Genomic DNA, 21,744 nt, shown 5'->3' on the forward strand with positions numbered 1-21,744 from the left:
GCCCTAATGCGGCTGCCTCTCACGACAATCTCTTCCCCCTTTCCCAAGAAAGTGTACGTGCCCCCCTCCCCTCCACGTGCGCTCTCCCAAAACCTCACAGAGCCTCGCATTTGTCTTTATTCATCTCTTTAACGCGGTGGATATTCTGTATTTTACACACGCACACCGCAGGGCGTTCATCCCGTTCTGTGCGTGCACTGCCATCAAAGGGACGGGCCGCGGAGTTTTGCTTCCTCTTCCGCCTTCTCCTCCTCTTTTTTTCCCAGAATTTTTTTTTGCAGAAAGGAGTCGCCCATCGTGTATTACCACCGCCCAACCTGCACTGGGTGTGCTGCCGACTCCCCGTGTACATTAGCGACACAGGCGGTATTTTCCCATCACTCGCGTCGCACGACCACCTCCCTCCTTCCGCCTATCTCGCTGCCCCTTTTCCCCCCCCCCCCCCCCCGTGTGCAATCGAGTTCTGCCTCTCGCAAGTCCTTGCTCACTTCCATCTATCCACCTCTTGGTGTCGTGTGTGAAGGTGACTAGGCACGGCTCGAAATAACAGCGTTACCTGCAAGGGGGAGAATAGAGAAAAAAAAGAAAATGGCTTTACCGGAGTCGACGCCGACAGAGGTGCCGAGTGAGGAGGCCTACCCTTCAGTCCACTTGCTAATTCTCATCACGGGCAGTGTCGCTGCAATCAAGACAGGGCTGCTGCTCGATCAGCTCTCCACTGAGCGATGCAACATCCGCATAGCCGCTACGAAAGCCGCTTTCCATTTCCTGCGTCGCGCGCAGCCTTCCAGGACGGGCATCCCCTTTCAGAGCATCATCACTGACGAGCAGGAGTGGAGTGAGTGGCAAGCGATGAACGATGCTGTGGTGCACATCGAGCTGCGCCAGTGGGCGGACCTCGTCGTCATTGCACCACTCAACGCGAACACACTTGCCAAGATGGCGTCTGGGATATGCGATAATCTGGTATCGAGTGTAATGCGAGCGTGGGAGGTGAAACAGAAGCCAGTGATTCTCTGCCCAGCTATGAACACCGCCATGTGGATGCACCCCATCACGTCAAAGCAGCTCGGTCAGATGCAAGAATGGTACTGCGATTCAGAGGTGCAGAGCTGCTCACCGTCTAGTGAGACCATCAAGGACGCCTCCCCAGTGAACTTGAACTGCACGTCGCCTGCGGTGGGTGCTTTGGGGCTAAACACAGCGGTCTGCGTGGAAAAAGGCGCAGTGGGCGCGACAGATGCTCACTCCTCGTCCACCGCGGTGACCAACGGGGCTGCCGATGAATCCGCTGATACTCTTGTCGCTCCCTTGCCGGCGACGCTGCGGGAGTCAATGTGTCAGATTGTTGGTCCCGTGAGTAAGCACCTGGCCTGTGGCGACGTCGGGATCGGTGGCATGGCCAGCGTCGAGGAGATCGCGCTTCACATCCGCCACACGATGAAGATGATTCGAGATGAGAAGCGGCGTCGCTTGCAGGAGACGCGAGAGCAGCGCGCGACAGAAGGTCAAAGCGCTCCCTCTGCATAACAGTTTCCAGAGGTGACGCAAAACGCCCTGGGAGCAGCTTCCCAAGGCTGACAGACACCGTCGAGAAGAGATCACAGCTGTGGCTGGCTGGCTGGTGGTGGTGGTGGTGGTGGGGGGGGTAACAAACACAAGGCACCTGCAGAGCAATCAAGTGCAAAGAACCACCGTAAAGACTCTCAGAGCCACGTAGAGGGAGAGAGAGAGAAAAAAAAGAGAGAAAAAGAGAGCCGACACGAATGCCGCACTCTTTTTTTACTTTTTGTGTTTTCAAGTGGTGGCGCTGCGCTTCTCCCCCGCCTTCGGTACGACGTCCATTCGCCATTTGCCCTCTTGGGCACCTTCCCCACTCCTAACCGCTTCTGGAATCTTTGACCCATTTCTTTTGTTGGTTTTGATGGGTCGTCTTCACCTGCGCAGCTGTGCCTCGTGCTCTTCCTCCTCCAGGGCCGCGCCGTCGTGTTTACGTGGGCTCAGCAAAGCAGGAAGGGAGGGGGTGTAGAGGGATCAAACTCTTTAATAACGAAGCGCAACAGACTTTGCCGATTCGACATGTTTATGCGCGCCGCCATCAAAACTCCAAGACAAATAAAGCGGGTCTTTTTTCCCCCTCTTGCGCCGCACTGAAGACTGCCAAGAAAAAAAAAACCGCCGGCAGTGACCCCCCCCTCCCCCCATCGCCTCGTCTTTCGCTGCTTCAAGCACGTTGCCGCTGCGTCTGTGGGCAACTGGAATAGGCGGAGGAAGGGGACGAGCAGCACCCCGTTCAGACTCTGGCCTGGGGGAGTTGAGAGCGACTTCCCCTTCACTAGCACGCGCCGCCAAGAGTGGGGGGCCCTGCGCAAAGAAGTACGCCGAGGCTCCTGCCAAACAAGTCGATCATCCTGATCATCTTGTCGAGGTTGTCGAACGCACATTAGAACGGCAGCATGTCCAGCATTAAGCGATCTACAAGTGGACAGGGGAAACTTCCTACTGGATGCATAGTGAAGTCCAGCAGTAAAACCATGTGCGTGATGAGTGCTGGTGCTCGACCACATGACCGTGGTGTCGGGTAGGGAAAGAGAGAGAGAAGGGAGGGGGAGGGGGAGGGCAGTGGCTCCAACCTCTTTTGCGACGCAACTGCCGTAGGGGGTCATGGTCATGGCTTACGTCCTCTTTGACGTGGCGATTGTGGACGCGACTGCGTTCCAGCAAGCGTTTCGTTACCAAGACCCTTTCTATGGTGGCTGCAGTTGAATATCCCAACACCCCCCCCCCCCGCCTGCCACACGTATTCGATGCAGCGTGCTAGAGTCCACCGTTTAGCTCCTGTCACAGATGATGGCGAGTCGCTTTCCACAGGCCTAGGAATGACCACTTCACTCCGGCGTTGGGACAGCAAATCTTTCTCACTGAGCTGGATAGTGTGTTTGTCTGCTCCGATTAGCGGTGCACTAGGAGGACAACTAATGTGTTGACAGAGGCGCTGAGGAGAGTGGTCAACGGCCAGCGTATTGAATCGGTCGTCATCGTTGAACTCGCGCGCACCCTGGCGTGTGGGCTCCTGGTGCCCCAGCCACTGTGGCTGGATGCCGAGGCTGTCGGAGCTGATTTCACAGCACACGATTCAAGCATGCGCCTGTGGCAATGTTTAAGTCGTGAGCGAGCCGTCTCGGCCGAGCCCTTGTCCAGCGTGCATGAGGCAGGAAGGAGGGAGGGCGGGGTAGGAGAAGGTTTTCATGGTCTGCGCCAAAAAGCACGAGGGAAACCATGGCAAAAGTAATACCACTGTGTGCCGTGTTGGAATCGAAAAAAAAACAAAATTAGCGTACCCGTCATCCATCGGCTCATATTGGTGTGTGCTTTTTTTTTTATAAGTGCTTGGACGACAAACACAAACAAGTTGAGTCTTTGACTTGTCATCCTCCTCTCTCCCTCCTTCATTTCCCTTTTTCTTTTTCTTTTCCTTTCCTTCCCTCTTTCCCCATCTGGGTGTGCAGGGTTGTCTCTTATCGGGTCAATTATAGTAACACCACATAGCCCGACAGATGTGGACGGCCCTCGTCCCTGAGTCCGTTGAATAGGCGACTCGAAAAGTCGCATGCGGTTTCTCCTCCTCTTCGGGAGATGAACTTCCATCTGTCCCCCTTCTCCTCTAAACCTTTCGCCCCACCCTTTTTTTTTGCCGGAGGGGGTGAGGCACACCCTGAGACGCACAGAGAAATCACTTCACTCCGAACAGCCGATCGGCGCACTCACGTGTGGGACTTTTCGCGGCAGGCAACGAGGGGGAGGGAGGAGGGATTCTACGCATCGGAGCTCTCCGCGCAGGATTGTATCGGCGCACTGACGTCATTCCCCTCTTGACGGACTTTTGTACTCATTCATCATTCGCATTCCCCCTCCCCCCCTCCCCCCCACAACACACACACACACACACACACGGACACAGAGGAGAGGCGCACACCTCCCCATTCACTGGTCCAAATCGCTGTAGAGGCAAAAAAGACGATAACTGCACGAGAGCGGTGGCGTCTTTTGCACACGGCGAAGGAGCGCACCGTTATTGTTGGCAGACTGGCGTTTCACCCGCTACTCGACTCCCGGCGTTGGGCAGAGTTTGGAATTAAAAAAAATGAAAAAAATTGAGAAGGCTTTCTGTTTCGACCGCTACCCGTCTCGCAAAATCGCGCTCCGGCTGGCGTATCACGGCCACGTTCACAACGGTCTCGCAAAGCAGAAGGAGACAGACAACACTGTCGAGGGCATCGTCTGTGATGCCCTGCGGCGACTTCGCCTCATACCGGAGGACGGCCCGCACAACTTTGGGCGATGCGGTCGGACAGATAAGGGTGTCAGTGCCCTCGGAAACGCCTTCTCGCTCACCGCTCGCGCGTCGTGTACAGCAGAAGCGGAGCCACAGCTTCCTCCGCTGGACTACTGCAACATGCTGAACAATGTCTTGCCCCCCACCATTCGTATTGTGGGTTGCGCGCTCGTCGACGACGCCTTCGATGCGCGCTTCTCGTGCATTCATCGAACTTATCGCTACTACTTTTGCCACACTGGGCTGAACCTCGCCGCCATGCGGGAAGCCGCCGCCTTTTTTCTCGGGACGCACAACTTTCGCAACTTCTGCAAGATGGACGTTGTGAATGTGAGCAACTTCATGCGCACGGTCCTCTCGGTTGGTGTGCACCCGAGCGAGGTGCTGCCTGAGGTGATCTCGTACCTTGAGATAACAGCAAACTCATTTCTTTATCACCAGATCCGCTGCACCATGGCGGTGCTGTTTCTCGTGGGCCGCGGGCTGGAGGCTCCTAGCGTAGTCCAGACCTTGTTGGAGCGGGGTGACTGCAAGCCAACTTATCCCTTGGCAGACGGAACACCACTGGTGTTGTGGGACTGCGGCTTCGACAATGTTCAGTGGCAGATTTCCCATTGCGCGTTCCAGGCTGTTGAGCAGGAGCTGCAGGACATAAGCACGGCGCTGCTCATGCGCGCCACGTCAGCCGCCGCGATGCGCTCTCAACTATTCCGGTGGTACTCCGGTACCGTAGACGTCTTTGGGAAGAAACAACCCGAAAAGAATGGAGCAACAGATAAGGCTCGCTCGTGTGTTGTTGTTCGCCGAAGTCCAGACGCGCGACGCGTGGATGAGTGGGCCATCACAGGGTGCGACTGGACAGAACCCGGAACTGCTGGCCTGATGAAGGCCCGAAAACGCGACTTGCTTCACTACCTCCATACGGACTCCAAAGAAAAGGAGACCTGTCCGCACACACCCGCTGGCACGACGACGACGATCTCCCCGAAAGCAGGCTCCACCGCCAACACCCCACTGAGGCCTATGAAGTACGTACCTCTCTTGCAGCGTGACACGGAGCGCACCTATGAAGAGGAGGTGAGAGATTTGAGCGACAAGAAACGCGTGCGCTACGAAGTGAATGAGGCAAAAAAGAGGAAAGGCGCAGCGGCTCAAGAAGGAGTAGTCAGCGAGGTCTGATGATACATCACAGAGCCGTTCATCCACTCATGCACGCCACCACCTACCATGACGTGCTGCTTTTTTTTTCTTTCTGGAAGAACAACGGAGACCGCGTTTTATATTGTTTTTTTTTTGTCAAGGGGTAAAAAAAGAAATCGGCATAGCGTTCATCAGTCAGCTCGAACAAATTTTATTTTCGCTTAACGCGAGTAACCGAGCACCGCTCAGAACGCATGTAAAAAAAAAAGTCAAGCGTATGAGATGAGGCGTTTTGGGCAACGACGTGTCCCACACGCCCCCCCCCCCTCTTTGGAAGTAGCCACTGCGCACCGTCGTTTAGCGAAGTGGGGCGAGGAAAGTCCCTCTTGCCACAGTTTTCTCTTACACGGACGCTGACAGGTGCTGATGAACGGACTGCGCTTCCCTGTTCATTTGTGAGGAGCCCGTCGTATAGTGTTCATGTGTGGGGCGGGGAGAGACGCGCTTGCGCGGGCCAGTCACCGTAGGGCTCCTCCCTCACCTTACCCCACCTATTCGTGCACCTCCTTGTGCTGTCACAGACTTGAGCACTTGATTTCTCCCGAAACCGCCGCCCCTCAGTCTTGTGTCTGTATATGAACACGATCTTGGGGGATGACACTGACAATCATAGGGCTTCTCTGCAGCTTTTTGATTGGCTTCAATGCGCAGCGCATTCACGTTGAGTCCTGGATGAGGGGTCATGACATACCCCACCAACAACCACAAATACCTTGACGGACTCAAGTCCAGGGAGAGGGGAGAAGAGAACTGCGCGATTCAGCGAGAGAGGGGGTGGCAGCTAAAACTTCGCTAGTTTGTCATTTGAGTTCCCCCCCCCCCAAGCATTCCTCCGCCATGCACTCCCGCTTCTGGACACTGGTATTTATAGTGGTTTGACGTGCTTTAGTCTGCGCCTCTGCCCTCGTCCACCCCCCCCCCCCGCCCCCGCCGCGCTCGCGCATCCCCATCCCGATTCCTGTTTGTCCTCGATCCCCCCTTTGTAAATGTTTTGTTTTCCTCTGCTCCCCAAAAGGGCAACGCGTCAACTCCCCTGTGGCCTCTCCTCTCCAAATACGTGGGCCCCCTTTTTTTGTATACGCGTGCGTTTTGCTTCACCTCGTGTCTTTCCGTAACACCACCCCCCTCCTCCCTTCTATTCCCACTGTTTCTCTCGTTTTTTTTCTCCCACTCTTTCAGCTAAAGCACGTGTACATACCACCGCACAAACAAACAGAGTGGGGCTACCTCGTAGGCCGAGCCGGATCTGATGGCTTGAGGGGCTCGTCGCCGCCCTTCCCGCCCCCCACAGACACACACACACACACATCAGTTTCCCTTATCCCTCCCACTTTTTTCCCTCTCTGTCCTGTGTAGATATTCATTTGAAGTTTCTTCTAACGTGATTTGCAGCCAGCGTCTGTCTGGTCGGATCCCCTTCCCCCCCCCCCCACGCACGCTCTCGCATTGCTAGTTGGACATGACGGCCAGAGAAACCAGTTGGAATGGCGCTCGTCTTCTTCTTGCCACTGACGTGGCCGGTGTTATTCACTGCTACCGGTACACCAGCGAAAAAGAGAGTATTGATGACACGGACGACGATGAGCCAGTGGCGGTCTTGACGCATCTTTGGTCGCGTAGTCTCTTGGACAAAAACGTGCCGTCCAATTTGCTGACACTTGATGACAGCCGCACGAGCTCACTAGTGCCCCGGGGTGTGGCAAACGAAAAACCTGAGTGCTGCGCTCACGCTGGCTTTCACTGTAGCATCTCAGAGCCGCTTCGCCGTCTTCAAACCGCCTCGATAGTGCACGCCCTCTCCGCGACGACAGAAAAGGCGGATGCAGTGGGAGTGCACCGCGATGTCTCTTGCGCTGCACCGCATGATTTGTGTTTCTCTGGCTTACAGAACGGGGCTAGGGAACGTGGTGCAGAGATAAAGTATGGTGCTTCGAGCCAAGGCACCAGAGAGGGAGGGAATAGAGGCTGCTCTCCGGCCTCTGCAAGTAACCAATGGGGGCAACGGGCTTTTCGCGCGCGATGCCCGTTTTGTGCATGGGCAGCTCCTCCTCCATCGTCGCCACCAGTGGGCGTCGCTTTGCCCTACTTGCCACCCACGCCTGAACTCTCCGGCGTTTCTGATGTCCCCGTCTCTCCATCACTGACGCTAGCATCTGGCTCCGCCACTCTCCCGCTGTATGGGAGTAGTACAGGCGACCACGCACTGGCGGAAGGTAGGCGGTGTGGTGTGGAAACGGAGCTTGACGAGGCTTCTTGCGGTGGCGATGCTGTTTCCGAGAGCCTCTTTCGGCCCAGCGACTTCATGGCACGAATCAAGGAGGCGACTTCCAGCGTTGTTATTGACAGCGCGACACTTCAGTCAGGGGTGGCGACAAACTGTGCGTCCGCTGCTCTCGCCTCGCCGGCACGAGTGTGTGTGTCCAGTCAAACTGCCGACGTCGCATGGTACTGGCGGTGCCCACAGGCCATTCTTGATGCACACACGACTCCAGAAGGCTGCGACAGTGACGCGAAATGCTCGGCCCAGAGAGAAGCCGCCAACAAGGGCGAGGCACATCCTCTGGGAAGCGTTCGCAGGGAGAAGGAGTCCACTGACTCCGCGGAGGATTCTACGGAAGAGCATCTGTGGATGTCTTTGCCAGAAGCAGTGCAGCACTGGAACTCAATCTGCTGTCACCGGCACCAGCTGTTGCTATTGCGTCACATGGAAGAGCAATACAGCGAGCTGGATCTGTTCACGGGGGCCTCACTTGGTAGCGTTTCTTTAACGGATGCCATGGTTTCGGCTGCCGCAACGCCAATGGATGACTCCACGGCGTCTTCAGGCATCTTGGAGCACAGCAGCCACCCATCCATCATTGACGGCAGTGGTATCGAGAGTAGCAGCGACATCGTTGACACCGTCTCTACTGCGACTGATGATGAGGCACCGCGTGCGGTGCTGTCGCTGACTGCGCAGCGGTTCCAGACACACGTCATGCAAGCTCTGGTGACCCGATTTCCCGAAAAGCACACAAAAAAGAGGCATCCGAGGAGGGTAGCATCGGTCGCATCGACACGGAAACCAAATCACCGGTGCCTTGCAAAGCTGACCGCGCCAGCGGTGAGGCTCGGCGTGACTTGGCACGCACCTTGGCAGAAAAAGCGGAAGGATCTATGTGCTTCCGACACCGACTATGATGCTATAAAGGAGGACGTGCAAGAAGAAGTGAGCGTTTTGTGTGCGCTACAGGGGCCGAATGAGCGTCCACTCTCATCGTGCAGCAGTGAGAGCACATCCCATCACAACAGCACCAGTGCGTCGGACATCGACATGGACGTTTTGACAGGCCGTAAACGGCTCCCCTTGCAGCACCACGCTGTTCCCGCTGCCAACTCGGTATTGGGGTCCTCTGTCACGACGGCCACCCCACCCAGTGGAATCAGCAATGAAGCAGCAAATTTGTCAAAAAAGAAGCGGGTGAGGCAGAAGTGTGCTGGCGCGGACACAATCGCGCAGTCTTCTCCAGAACATCAGACAGAATCGAATGAGATCCCGGTCCGGTGTGGGCCGGGTGGCTGCATTTACAGTTCAGTGGCTGCAGAGCTTGATAACCCCACCACCTCCACAAACGGTGAGGCGTCGCTACCACCGCCTCCGCAGTTTTTTCTTCTTTTACAGTTGCCTCTCCCTCTTGTCGAGGCATTCTGGGTGACGCTGCCGTCGACCTTGGCGCCGTGTAGCCCCCCAAATGGCGGCATAGCGGTGGAGCTGGGCCGCACAAACCACTGGTCTACCTCGTCCGTTGAGCTGAAGCAGGTGCCTTGGATTTCATCGGACGCCGGCAGCTTTAGGGTTGTGGAGGCCTCGATTGGTGGCGGGGCTTCAACGTCTGCGTCCCTGCGCCCAGCAAGCGCCTCGGCAAACTTTACAACCCTGCGTGGATTTCTCCTCGAGGTGCCAGAGGTATCTTCGGCACAGGGCGCGATGTTTACCGGGTTCCCGCGTGTCTTGTGTACGCTGTCGGCCTATGACCTCCTGAGTGCTAGACGTGGAGCTGCGCATAGGGTTCAGTTAGCCCCTGGCAGAGGAGAGAACTCAAAGTCTTGTGGGGCTTCCGGCGCACGGCGGTGCGAGAAGGCTTCCAGAGCTGCAGGGGTGCCAAGAGTGTGCAGCGATGTCTGCAGCATCACACCTGGACACTCGTTCACATCCTCCTTCTACGAGAAGCAAAGGAATAGCGGCGGCGGCGTTACTCACAGCATCAGCCCACCGGGGTATCACTTCGTCCCGTCAACGAGTTTCTTTGACGAAAACTTTGAGCCCCTCACATTGCTTGGACGTGGTGTCGGTGGGGCGGCGCTGCTAGTCCAGCATCGATTTACTGGCCTCTTCTACGCCATCAAGGTAATGGTCATCCGCGACTACGAGAGTGAGCGTGACATTCTGCAGGAGATGCGGGTACATGCCATGTTGGAGAATCGATACGTTGTACGGTACCACACTTGCTGGTCTGAGGTTATCTCAGCGACCCGTGCGCAGCAGCTGGCATTCATTGGTGTGTGCCACCCGTCAGAGGCAAAAGTGGTGGGTCACAAATGTCTGAGCTCAGCTCCCTCCTCCTCTCCCGCGACTACCCAGCTGAATGCGTGCGGCAGTGCATGGTACCCTCGCACTACTTCGCAGAGAGACCTCCTTGGCGAATCCACGTTGCGCTGCGCGCCTGGTGGGTGGCATCATCTGATGCTCCCAAGCCATTCGAGTATGGTTCTTGTGGGGAGCGACTCAATGAGTGACACGGCGACCTCCATACGGTCGCGCCCGCAACTCCGGAGCAATGCCTGGAGCACAGCCGTCTTGGATGAGTGCACCCATGATACGACTGACGATGAAAAGGACACGGTGGTTCTGGGCGAGGTAGAGAAGCGGGAACCGGAGGGAGGTGATTGGACGAGGCACACGGGCACTCCGAAGTCTTCGCTCACAAAAACACGTTCTCTGGCGTCACGGCGCCCCCTCTCGTTGTCGTTATCCTCCTCATCCCTGTGGGACTCTGCTGCTCCCCTCGCCTCTCATCAAGTGCGCAAGAAGCCACTCGACACCTCTGCTTCGAGCTCCAGCTCTTTTTCTACCGTCTCGGATAACATGGGCGGTGCTGCTGCTCAGAAAGACAGTTGCAATGAAGAAAAACTGGAGTCTATCTGGGATGACGCGCGAGGGGTCGACAGCGACAGTACAAGCAATAGCAACGACAGTCACAGCGACACGGCGTCTGAGTACAGTAGTCGCCAGCGGCAGAAGCGGAACACCATCATCGGGGCACGCGTGGTGTTTCTGCAGATGGAGCTTTGCCAGATGACGCTTGCGCAGTACCTTGCATCCCGTGCCTCCATTGATCGAGTTGAAAACCTTATTATTCTTCTCCAGCTGGTGGCAGGCCTTCGGTACCTGCATGGCCGCGGCATCCTGCACCGTGACATGAAGCCCACCAATGTCTTCATGGATTACCGATGTCAGTTCGACAAGTCGGTTCATCAGACGAACTCGTCGAGCACTAGTGGCGACGATGACGCCTTTGAGAACGAGGGTCATTCGAGGAGCTCTTTGCAAAATACAGCATCGTCGCTTCCTCTGTGCGGCGACGGGGACCGAACGAGCCCCTCGTCTTCATCCTTTGCCTTGTGTCGACCCCACGCCGGCGCATGTTTGTCCTCCTTCTCGTCTCCTGGCTTTGGTCGCAACGTATCCTGTGTGCCGTGGAGATCGTCCACGGTATTACCTGGCACACAAAAACTTCTTTCTGCTCCCGCCACCACCTCGCCTTCGTCCGTTTGGGGGGCGATGGCAGCACGAACATCGCTGGACACTTTGCCCTCGTGGAATGGCGAGCGGACAGCGCTCGATTTCGTCATGCGTCCACCTCACCGCCTCGCTTCTGAGATGCTCCACGATCGACTGCTTCGGCAGCCACCACCGCCGGCGACTCGCGTGCGCGCTGGAGCGAAGGGTGAGGTGTTGGAAGGGGATACGCCTTCCTATACCGCAGCCTTGTCGCCTGTGGTGCAGTCCAGCAGCAGTCGCTACTTCTTTCGCCGTCTCTCGAATTGGCTCCTTCACCGCTTCGTGCGAGTACGCCTGGGCGATTTCGGGCTAGCGAAGTTTTTGTATCAACAGCAGTTGCATGTGGACGGCTTCGTGTCAATGAACACGACCAACACCGTTGGCGTCGGCTCCCCGCTCTACGCGAGCCCAGAGCAACTGAAAGGCAGCCGGTGCACAGCCGCCTCCGACGCCTTCTCGGTCGGCATAGTGCTCGTGGAGATGTACATACAGCCAAAAACCATTGCCGAGCGCTTGACAGTGCTGCGAGAGGTTCGCGAGGGAGTCTTCCATGACGTCATCCTGCTTGCGCAATTCCCTGAAGTGGAGCTGGCGCGGCGCTTGACTGTGGCGCAGCCAGAACGCCGCATGTCACTTTCGGCATTTTATAAAGCCCTCGAAGCGTTTCTCGAAGAGGCACTGCAGGACGTGGTGTACCGCCACTACAAGTAGCGCTATCAAGAATCTGCCGAGTTGCCTGAAGGAGAGAGGGAGGAGGAGGAGGAGTACGGAGGGTCATCGTTGGAAAGCTGAGAACCGGAGGTGAGTATCGACGTGTATTGAACGTGAGAGAGGAATAAAGAGAGGCAGTGGTGGCGGGGTGCGGTGGTGTCGATGATGACATCGTCTGTGTTTTTCTATACAGTCGGGAGAGAGCATCATCGTTCTGGAGACGGGCTCATGCCTGAACTACACCTCCGCACCCTTCACGATCTCCCTTTTTTTATCGCGTTTTCGATTGTCGTTTTACTCATTGCCTCAACGTCACAGCCCCTCGCTTAGAGCCCATGCTGGGTGTCGCACCTAATGATTTGAAAAGCTAAAAGATCACGTCGTATGCAACACACCCACACGTGCGCACGCACGAAAAAACAACAACAAAAAAAAGGGCACCAGGCAAGGCGTTGACAGCGATTCAAGCTGTTCAATCCGGGTGCAAAGCTTGATGACGAGCAACCATTTCCTCCCGTCTTATGGCACTCATTACTTCCCCCCCCCCATTCTCTCTCTCTTCCCCCCGCCCCCCCCAACTTGCATCTCACTCGTTTACTCTTCCAGCCGAGGGACCAGCCGCAGGGGGTACCAAGCCCATATCTCCTCCCCTTCCTACATCGGGCACATGTGGCGCTGGGTATCTTTAGGCGGGTGGTGCGGGCCATCACTCATGCTCACCAAGCTCGGCCTCCGGCCTGCTGAGGAGTCGTTGCCGTTCGACATGGTGCGCTGCACCTTTGACGGCCTTGTTGAACTCACTGCGCGCGGTTTTTCCTCCTCGCTTCGTCCTTCGGTTCCGCTCTCCTCAGAATACGCCGCTGCAAAAACGAAGACGGCTGGCCATGTAATTCCTTACAAATTTTCAGCAAAGGAAGAGGATGGCTACTTTCCACGAGTATCATGTACCTCGTCAGAGCCGTCCCCCTCCGAGGCGATCTCCACTTCTGCGTCCCTGTCCTTTTCTCCCGATCCGGTGAAGGTGTGGCTGCTGTTCCGCAGCCAGCACGCCTGCTTCACTCACTATGACCTGAACGACACCAATGTGCAGGAGGAGTTCCGCAGACGCATCCGTGCCTGGGAGGCTCTGCTCTCCACGAACAGTGCAGGCGATGCGGGTCTGGCAGACCTTCGGCCCGTCACCTTTATCCGCACCGTTATCGCAGAAAACCCGGCGGAGGAGCTGGAAATGCTGCCGCGGTTTCATCAGGCAGTGCGCGAGCGCACCCGCGGGCGACTTCCCTTCCGCACTGTTCTCGTGGTGCACGACCAGGCGGACACGACACGGCCACTGTGTACGATGCCGCAGGAGTCGGACAACCATAGAAGTCCCTGCATTGTGTGGAATCTGAGGCGCCAACGTCCAAAACATGCCTCTCAATCGTCTGCAGGGGGTGCGCCTTCTTTGCTGGATGAATGCCATGACGGCTACCAAACCATTCTCACCACCATGAGCAAGAATGCGAAATGGGGGTCGCTGCAGGCCTCGTTACCGGCGTATGAGGCGTACGTCAAGTCCCGTGGGGAGTCTTTCAGTCCTTATACGGAGCTGAGTCGCGTAGACGGTGTGCCAGCTGTTCGGGGCACATGCACTGGATTCGGCTCCACCTTCTCTGCCGCTCTGGGCCGGTGCGTTCACTGCGGATGCACGGATGGGCACGCCGTCTCAGCAGAGCTCTATGACAAACACCAGGAGTGGCGAGAAGAAGATGTGGACGAGCTGCTTTTGAACTACGCTCTGCACCGCTGCGACGAAGTGGCTGCGGTGGAGGCGACAGCTCTACGACAAAACCGCGGCGCGCACGAGACGTGGAAGAAGTTGCGGAGTCTCCTCTCAGACTAAAGTAGAATCCTCCTCCCCCCCCCCCCAAAAAAAAAGGGAGGGGAAGAGTACGTCACCTTCTTTTCGTGTTCTTTTGTATCCGTCTATAGGGGCTAGCAGGGTATGGTGGCCCCACTATCCGCCATGCAACCAAGTGCCCTGCAACTTTATCCGGTCATTACGGCGCGACACCTTCCTTGCGAAGAAAAAAAAACAAAAAGTCTGGATGCAAGGCGCTCTTGCCAACACACCCTCCCACAGTCCTGTACGGACTGTCCTTGTGGTGCCACCCGATACACACGCAAAAAAAGGGGGCACCTAAAACGCAATTCCCACAAAGTATGCCGTTTTTTTTTTGTATTTTTCCTTCCTCACATGGGCTCTCGTTTGGCCGGCCTGTTCGACGTTTACACGCCTCTGCTTTGTTTTTTTTCCTCCTCCTCCTCCTTTATATCTTCTCCATATCGTCTCTCTCTACACAAAGTGCGCATCCTGTCATTTATTTCTCTTTATTGTGCGCTTCTTTTATTATTATTTCTATTATACCTTTCGCCTACGGTGAGTGTCGGATGGTGTGGTCCCCCCTTCCCCTTCCCCAGCACACACACACACACGCACACGGTCCAGTGCAAGTGCTGTTCTCTTTCCTTTCAGCACTTGACCACCATCACCACCACTGAGCCACACTGCAGCACCCGTCATAACGCCGATTGTAGTCTACCAGGCAGACACATCCTGCACTCCATACACGGACGCAAGGGCATAACGAAGAACGCATTCAACCCCGTGTGGCATGTTCAAATACACGCACACCACTGGACCATTCAGGATTGTTGAGATTCAGCACGTGTGAGGGCTTTACCTCTCAGATCAGCACAACCCGCCTTGCTCTGCCGTCGAATCGACCCCCCCCCCCCCCCCCCCCCCCCCACACACGAGAATCCAATGACAGCAGTGCCGGCCTCGCGAGTCTTTCTGGCTTCATGGCTGGAGAAAAAAATGGAATGGCGCTTCGTCTATGAACGCCGATACTTTATTCTTGATGGCACGCGCCTCAGCTACCGTCTCGAGGAGCACGGCGCCGAGAGGAAAGTTGGCACTATCATCTCCTTTGACCCCTGGCGTGAGAGCTCCGATAGTGACACCTCCAAGGGATATTGCTTTACAGTCTGGCTGCTCGAGGGTGGCTCCTGGTCACTTCGAGCGGCGACGCGAGAGATCTACGACAGCTGGTTTCAAGCCCTTCTTTCGGTGCTCGTCCTATCGAACCCGGCCTCCTCCTTGCCGAGCGACAAGGGAGATACGCATAGCTCGCGCGGCACCTCAGTGGCCTCAGAGGGCGCCGCACCGCCGGGGGGACCACCTTCGGCATACGTCGAAAGTGAGGGTCTGGGTTTGTTTCGCAAGGCAGGTGATGTGGGTGAGCGTGATGACAACATCAACAGACGCAGACAAATGGAAACGGTGTCTGGAGACTCCTCTCGCAAGACAGCTGGCACTACCCCAACTGCAGAAGGGATGGCCCTCATCGCGGCGGCCACGAATACACACAACAGCGCCTCAGTCCCAGAGGCCGTTCTGTTGAGCTCTATTGTTGAGAAAGAGACCGCCTGGCGGGGTCACTGGAAGCCCCGATACATGGAACTGCGGGAGGGGCGCCACCTCGTCATTCGGTCCTCTGCCACATCCAAGTCGGAGCGGCAGCACTACGTGGTTGAGTCAGTAGACCCATCGCCGCTCTCAAGCCAGGCACGCTGGCTGCTCTTCACCACAAGCACTGGTGACCGCTTTTGGGTCCGCTACGGCTCCGTGGAGGAGTCGCAGCGCTGGTACTCAGTCTGCCGACGGCTCCTTCATGTAGAGTGCTCGTGGCACTGGCTACCGCTTGAGGAGAACGACGCTGGGCGCTTACTACGTCTACGGCAGGCCACCAGCTGCGATTACAGTGAGCTTCACCTACACTACCACGCAGCCACAGTGGTGCCGTCCTTTCAGGAAGAAACGTGGTGCCCGTCGTTGTACGTTTTTGGAGGGTCAGATCGATGGTGTCAACAAATGTTCAATCCACACGCACGCGCCTTTCTTCCGCATGCCGAACCCGCGCACACGTCAAATCGATTGTGCACACTTGAACTGACAGGCCCGCACGTGATGCAGCTGTGCCAGCCGGCACCGTATCAGGAGAGCCCGCACGTGTTGGTGCGTCCACTTTCTCGCTATGGTGCGACACTCACGTGTGTTCCCATGAAGGCTCCCCGATCGTCTGCAGGCGGTACCGAGCCCTGTCAGACGATCGGGGCGCGTGTGGTGTTATTAGGCGGTGTGCTAAGTGGCGGATATCAACCTCCCGCGACGGAGCTCTGGAGTGTGTGGCGCAGCCCGTCAGCGTGCGCGAAAGGTGCTGGGATAGAGTGGGACCGACACGATCTTCCTCCGTACGAACTCCCCATGTTGGCCTTTCACGATGCTGTGTTCGTCCCCTGGGGAACCGAGGCAACCTCAGCCTCAGCGATGCACCGCCTCGATGGTGGATTTCTGTTGGTAACAGGGGGCCTCGATGTGGAGTACCGCACCAGGGCTGATTGCTACGCAGTGGTGTGGAACGAGGCGGGTCGAACCGCAGCCGATAGCCAGCTTCGCCTAACCAGCTCCATGGCCGAAGACAATTTGGAGGTGAGAGCGCGGCTTACAAGTCCAGCGGCGTTCGCCTTTGGACGGCTCCCAGAGCCGCGCGCGTTTCACCGCATGGCCGTCATCGAGGATGGAACGGTGGTTCTGGTCGGCGGCCGAAAAGTCGAGAACACTGCAACTCCGCCTATTCTGACACTCGCTCCGGAGGTGTGGCGCAGAGCCTCCAAGGGGTGGCACACCATCGAGAGTGACGGCGCAGGCGCAACAGCACCATCAGCAGGTGACGAGGACGATGCCGATGGAAGCACGGCCGATAGCATGGATGCGCCATCATACTGGCTCCCAGCCTCTTTTGACAGCACCACCACCACCACACGATCCACGGCGACTCAATTTATTGACGCACTTCCGAGTGAGATGACTGACGTAGCCGTCGCTGCGACTGGGCATGGCAGTCGCGTAGTCGTTATGTGGCAAGCCACGCAGCCGTGTCAGCAGGTGAAGCTGTGCTTGCTGGACTTCGAAGCTGTTGAAACATCCACCTCCCGCGCTAGGAATCCCGACTTGCCCCACATCAGCGCAGGCCGGCAGTTTCCCGCTGGCACACGGCGTGTCCGCTGCCAGGATGTACTTCTCTATGTGGGCGCCGTACCGAATCGTGTAGTGGGTGTCACCCTGCACGTGTTTAACGACTACCTTTTTGTGATTGGCGGCTGCACTGTTGACAAGTCCAAGTCACAGCCGCATGAACTCTGCGGTCCCCTACGTGTTTTGCTAGAATAGCCCTCCCCTCCCCCCCCCCTTCCCACCCCATACCCATCCCGTACACCTCCCCCTCCCCCTCCCCCCTTACCCCCCAAGTCCTCTCTGGCCCCACCATGACTTCTTTACCAACAGCAGTCCTCAGTAAAAAATGGTATTCCGACAAGGACACACTTTGTGTTTATCTCCCTCCTCCATTCCCCTCCAGCTCCCCCCGTCGATAGACGGTCTCTCTCTTCTTTTGCCTCCCCCCCCTCCCTAGAGGGGGAGGAGAAGTGGAAGGGAAAACTGATGCCTGTTCCTATCTTGGCTCACCGTTTTTTTGCATGCCTTTCGCCTTTGGAGTTTCATCACCGCCACCCTTTGTCCCCCCCCTCCTCCCCTACACCGAGCCGCCTTTCCTCTATACCATCTCTTTCTTTCTCCACATCTCCTCTACACGGAGTCGCTATACTTTCTACGCTCTCTACCCATTGTTCGCTTCGCCTCTGCGGAGCAACCTATGATGCGCGATGGTCGATGCTCTAGATGTCGCTTCCGCTGTGTATTTTGCTGGACAATGCTGTTGCTGGTTGAGTTTTGCCCTCCTTCCCCCCCCCTTCCCTCACCACCACCACCACCAACGTACAATGACCGTCTGCCGGCAACGCACGCGCGGCTCTGCTTCGGCTATACTGTGCTGCTCTCTCTTGCGTGTGTCCGCACAGTTCGAAGGCCGCCATCCTTTTTCTATTCCGCCATAGGTTGCTGCAGGTTCAAAGGCTGTGCCAGATAAATCGCCAAGCTGCGCGTTTGTGTTGTCTTTTACCGGAGTGGGGGCAGCCCGCTTCTATCACGGGATGATGTCTATTCTTTGAATGTTCTTCGAACGCGGCCCTTGGCTGCCATGAGAAGCATACTAGATGAACCCTTTAACTCTGACACCGTCACGGGCACTAGCGGGAGTGAGTGGGAGGGAGGGAGGGAGGGAGAGTGTGTGCGTGGGGGAGGGGGGGGGGAAGGATGTCAGCAGGCGACGAGACGGTGACCAGGAGTAGGAGTGAGGCGCGATTATAGAGGAATGCGGCCGAGGGCGGGGGTAAACTGAAGCCCGTACACCTGCCCCTCGATCTCCGCCCCCATCATCACCACGACTTCCCCTCCCCCTGGTATGTCTCGCGCGTTTTGCGTCAGGTTGCCAACGCGGCTTCTGGAGGCACCAAGAATGCGCCAACGCTGACCAAAGCGACCGCACCGCGAGCAGAGAGCACCGAGGGCGTGGTTGAGCGGTGTTGCCATCAGTGCAGTCGGCGTCGAGGTGCACTGCGTACTAAGCGCTTGGTGCGGCTCAATGCCGTTGCACGATGAATCTGCACTGAGCCTCCAGACCGCGATGCGCTGTGCGTGATGGTCGATGCTCTAGATGTCGCTTCCGTTGTGTATTTTGCTGGACAATGCTGTTGCTGGTTGAGTTTTGCCCTCTTCCCCCCCTTCCCTCACCACCACCACCACCAACCTACAATGACCGTCTGCCGGCAACGCACGCGCGGCTCTGCTTCGGCTATACTGTGCTGCTCTCTCTTGCGTGTGTCCGCACAGTTCGAAGGCCGCCATCCTTTTTCTATTCCGCCATAGGTTGCTGCAGGTTCAAAGGCTGTGCCAGATAAATCGCCAAGCTGCGCGTTTGTGTTGTCTTTTACCGGAGTGGGGGCAGCCCGCTTCTATCACGGGATGATGTCTATTCTTTGAATGTTCTTCGAACGCGGCCCTTGGCTGCCATGAGAAGCATACTAGATGAACCCTTTAACTCTGACACCGTCACGGGCACTAGCGGGAGTGAGTGGGAGGGAGGGAGGGAGGGAGAGTGTGTGCGTGGGGGAGGGGGTGAAGGATGTCAGCAGGCGACGAGACGGTGACCAGGAGTAGGAGTGAGGCGCGATTATAGAGGAATGCGGCCGAGGGCGGGGGTAAACTGAAGCCCGTACACCTGCCCCTCGATCTCCGCCCCCATCATCACCACGACTTCCCCTCCCCCTGGTATGTCTCGCGCGTTTTGCGTCAGGTTGCCAACGCGGCTTCTGGAGGCACCAAGAGTGCGCCAACGCTGACCAAAGCGACCGCGAGCAGAGAGCACCGAGGGCGTGGTTGAGCGGTGTTGCCATCAGTGCAGTCGGCGTCGAGGTGCACTGCGTACTAAGCGCTTGGTGCGGCTCAATGCCGTTGCACGATGAATCTGCACTGAGCCTCCAGACCGCGATGCGCTGTGCGTGATGGTCGATGCTCTAGATGTCGCTTCCGTTGTGTATTTTGCTGGACAATGCTGTTGCTGGTTGAGTTTTGCCCTCTTCCCCCCCTTCCCTCACCACCACCACCACCAACCTACAATGACCGTCTGCCGGCAACGCACGCGCGGCTCTGCTTCGGCTATACTGTGCTGCTCTCTCTTGCGTGTGTCCGCACAGTTCGAAGGCCGCCATCCTTTTTCTATTCCGCCATAGGTTGCTGCAGGTTCAAAGGCTGTGCCAGATAAATCGCCAAGCTGCGCGTTTGTGTTGTCTTTTACCGGAGTGGGGGCAGCCCGCTTCTATCACGGGATGATGTCTATTCTTTGAATGTTCTTCGAACGCGGCCCTTGGCTGCCATGAGAAGCATACTAGATGAACCCTTTAACTCTGACACCGTCACGGGCACTAGCGGGAGTGAGTGGGAGGGAGGGAGGGAGGGAGAGTGTGTGCGTGGGGGAGGGGGTGAAGGATGTCAGCAGGCGACGAGACGGTGACCAGGAGTAGGAGTGAGGCGCGATTATAGAGGAATGCGGCCGAGGGCGGGGGTAAACTGAAGCCCGTACACCTGCCCCTCGATCTCCGCCCCCATCATCACCACGACTTCCCCTCCCCCTGGTATGTCTCGCGCGTTTTGCGTCAGGTTGCCAACGCGGCTTCTGGAGGCACCAAGAATGCGCCAACGCTGACCAAAGCGACCCGCGAGCAGAGAGCACCGAGGGCGTGGTTGAGCGGTGTTGCCATCAGTGCAGTCGGCGTCGAGGTGCACTGCGTACTAAGCGCTTGGTGCGGCTCAATGCCGTTGCACGATGAATCTGCACTGAGCCTCCAGACCGCGATGCGCTGTGCGTGATGGTCGATGCTCTAGATGTCGCTTCCGTTGTGTATTTTGCTGGACAATGCTGTTGCTGGTTGAGTTTTGCCCTCTTCCCCCCCTTCCCTCACCACCACCACCACCAACCTACAATGACCGTCTGCCGGCAACGCACGCGCGGCTCTGCTTCGGCTATACTGTGCTGCTCTCTCTTGCGTGTGTCCGCACAGTTCGAAGGCCGCCATCCTTTTTCTATTCCGCCATAGGTTGCTGCAGGTTCAAAGGCTGTGCCAGATAAATCGCCAAGCTGCGCGTTTGTGTTGTCTTTTACCGGAGTGGGGGCAGCCCGCTTCTATCACGGGATGATGTCTATTCTTTGAATGTTCTTCGAACGCGGCCCTTGGCTGCCATGAGAAGCATACTAGATGAACCCTTTAACTCTGACACCGTCACGGGCACTAGCGGGAGTGAGTGGGAGGGAGGGAGGGAGGGAGAGTGTGTGCGTGGGGGAGGGGGGGGGGAAGGATGTCAGCAGGCGACGAGACGGTGACCAGGAGTAGGAGTGAGGCGCGATTATAGAGGAATGCGGCCGAGGGCGGGGGTAAACTGAAGCCCGTACACCTGCCCCTCGATCTCCGCCCCCATCATCACCACGACTTCCCCCTCCCCCTGGTATGTCTCGCGCGTTTTGCGTCAGGTTGCCAACGCGGCTTCTGGAGGCACCAAGAATGCGCCAACGCTGACCAAAGCGACCGCACACCGCGAGCAGAGAGCACCGAGGGCGTGGTTGAGCGGTGTTGCCATCAGTGCAGTCGGCGTCGAGGTGCACTGCGTACTAAGCGCTTGGTGCGGCTCAATGCCGTTGCACGATGAATCTGCACTGAGCCTCCAGACCGCGATGCGCTGTGCGTGATGGTCGATGCTCTAGATGTCGCTTCCGTTGTGTATTTTGCTGGACAATGCTGTTGCTGGTTGAGTTTTGCCCTCTTCCCCCCCCCTTCCCTCACCACCACCACCACCAACCTACAATGACCGTCTGCCGGCAACGCACGCGCGGCTCTGCTTCGGCTATACTGTGCTGCTCTCTCTTGCGTGTGTCCGCACAGTTCGAAGGCCGCCATCCTTTTTCTATTCCGCCATAGGTTGCTGCAGGTTCAAAGGCTGTGCCAGATAAATCGACAAGCTGCGCGTTTGTGTTGTCTTTTACCGGAGTGGGGGCAGCCCGCTTCTATCACGGGATGATGTCTATTCTTTGAATGTTCTTCGAACGCGGCCCTTGGCTGCCATGAGAAGCATACTAGATGAACCCTTTAACTCTGACACCGTCACGGGCACTAGCGGGAGTGA

General features: G+C 57.1%; 5 protein-coding genes across 5 annotated transcripts; all 5 read left to right on the top strand.

Moving 5' to 3' along the window:
- Nucleotides 1-588: 588 nt before the first annotated feature.
- On the top strand, nt 589-1,530 carry JKF63_02941 (uncharacterized protein; the record flags this gene model as incomplete). The annotated part of the gene is made up of 1 exon (XM_067898965.1): nt 589-1,530. The coding sequence occupies one exon, from the start codon at nt 589-591 to the stop codon at nt 1,528-1,530; it is 942 nt and encodes a 313-aa protein (XP_067755409.1).
- A 2,614-nt stretch (nt 1,531-4,144) lies between these two features.
- On the top strand, nt 4,145-5,515 carry JKF63_02942 (uncharacterized protein; the record flags this gene model as incomplete). The annotated part of the gene is made up of 1 exon (XM_067898966.1): nt 4,145-5,515. One exon carries the CDS (start codon nt 4,145-4,147, stop codon nt 5,513-5,515), a length of 1,371 nt encoding a protein of 456 aa, XP_067755410.1.
- A 1,480-nt stretch (nt 5,516-6,995) lies between these two features.
- Nucleotides 6,996-12,068, top strand: JKF63_02943 (uncharacterized protein; the record flags this gene model as incomplete). Its single annotated transcript, XM_067898967.1, has 1 exon — nt 6,996-12,068. The coding sequence occupies one exon, from the start codon at nt 6,996-6,998 to the stop codon at nt 12,066-12,068; it is 5,073 nt and encodes a 1,690-aa protein (XP_067755411.1).
- A 667-nt stretch (nt 12,069-12,735) lies between these two features.
- Nucleotides 12,736-13,950, top strand: JKF63_02944 (uncharacterized protein; the record flags this gene model as incomplete). Its single annotated transcript, XM_067898968.1, has 1 exon — nt 12,736-13,950. The coding sequence occupies one exon, from the start codon at nt 12,736-12,738 to the stop codon at nt 13,948-13,950; it is 1,215 nt and encodes a 404-aa protein (XP_067755412.1).
- Nucleotides 13,951-14,874: 924 nt separating this feature from the next.
- JKF63_02945 (uncharacterized protein) lies at nt 14,875-17,343 on the top strand (the record flags this gene model as incomplete). The annotated part of the gene is made up of 1 exon (XM_067898969.1): nt 14,875-17,343. The coding sequence occupies one exon, from the start codon at nt 14,875-14,877 to the stop codon at nt 17,341-17,343; it is 2,469 nt and encodes an 822-aa protein (XP_067755413.1).
- Nucleotides 17,344-21,744: the final 4,401 nt, after the last annotated feature.

The sequence above is a fragment of the Porcisia hertigi genome, chromosome 30 (genome assembly GCF_017918235.1).
Source record: "Porcisia hertigi strain C119 chromosome 30, whole genome shotgun sequence".
NCBI classification, from domain to species: Eukaryota; Euglenozoa; class Kinetoplastea; order Trypanosomatida; family Trypanosomatidae; genus Porcisia; species Porcisia hertigi.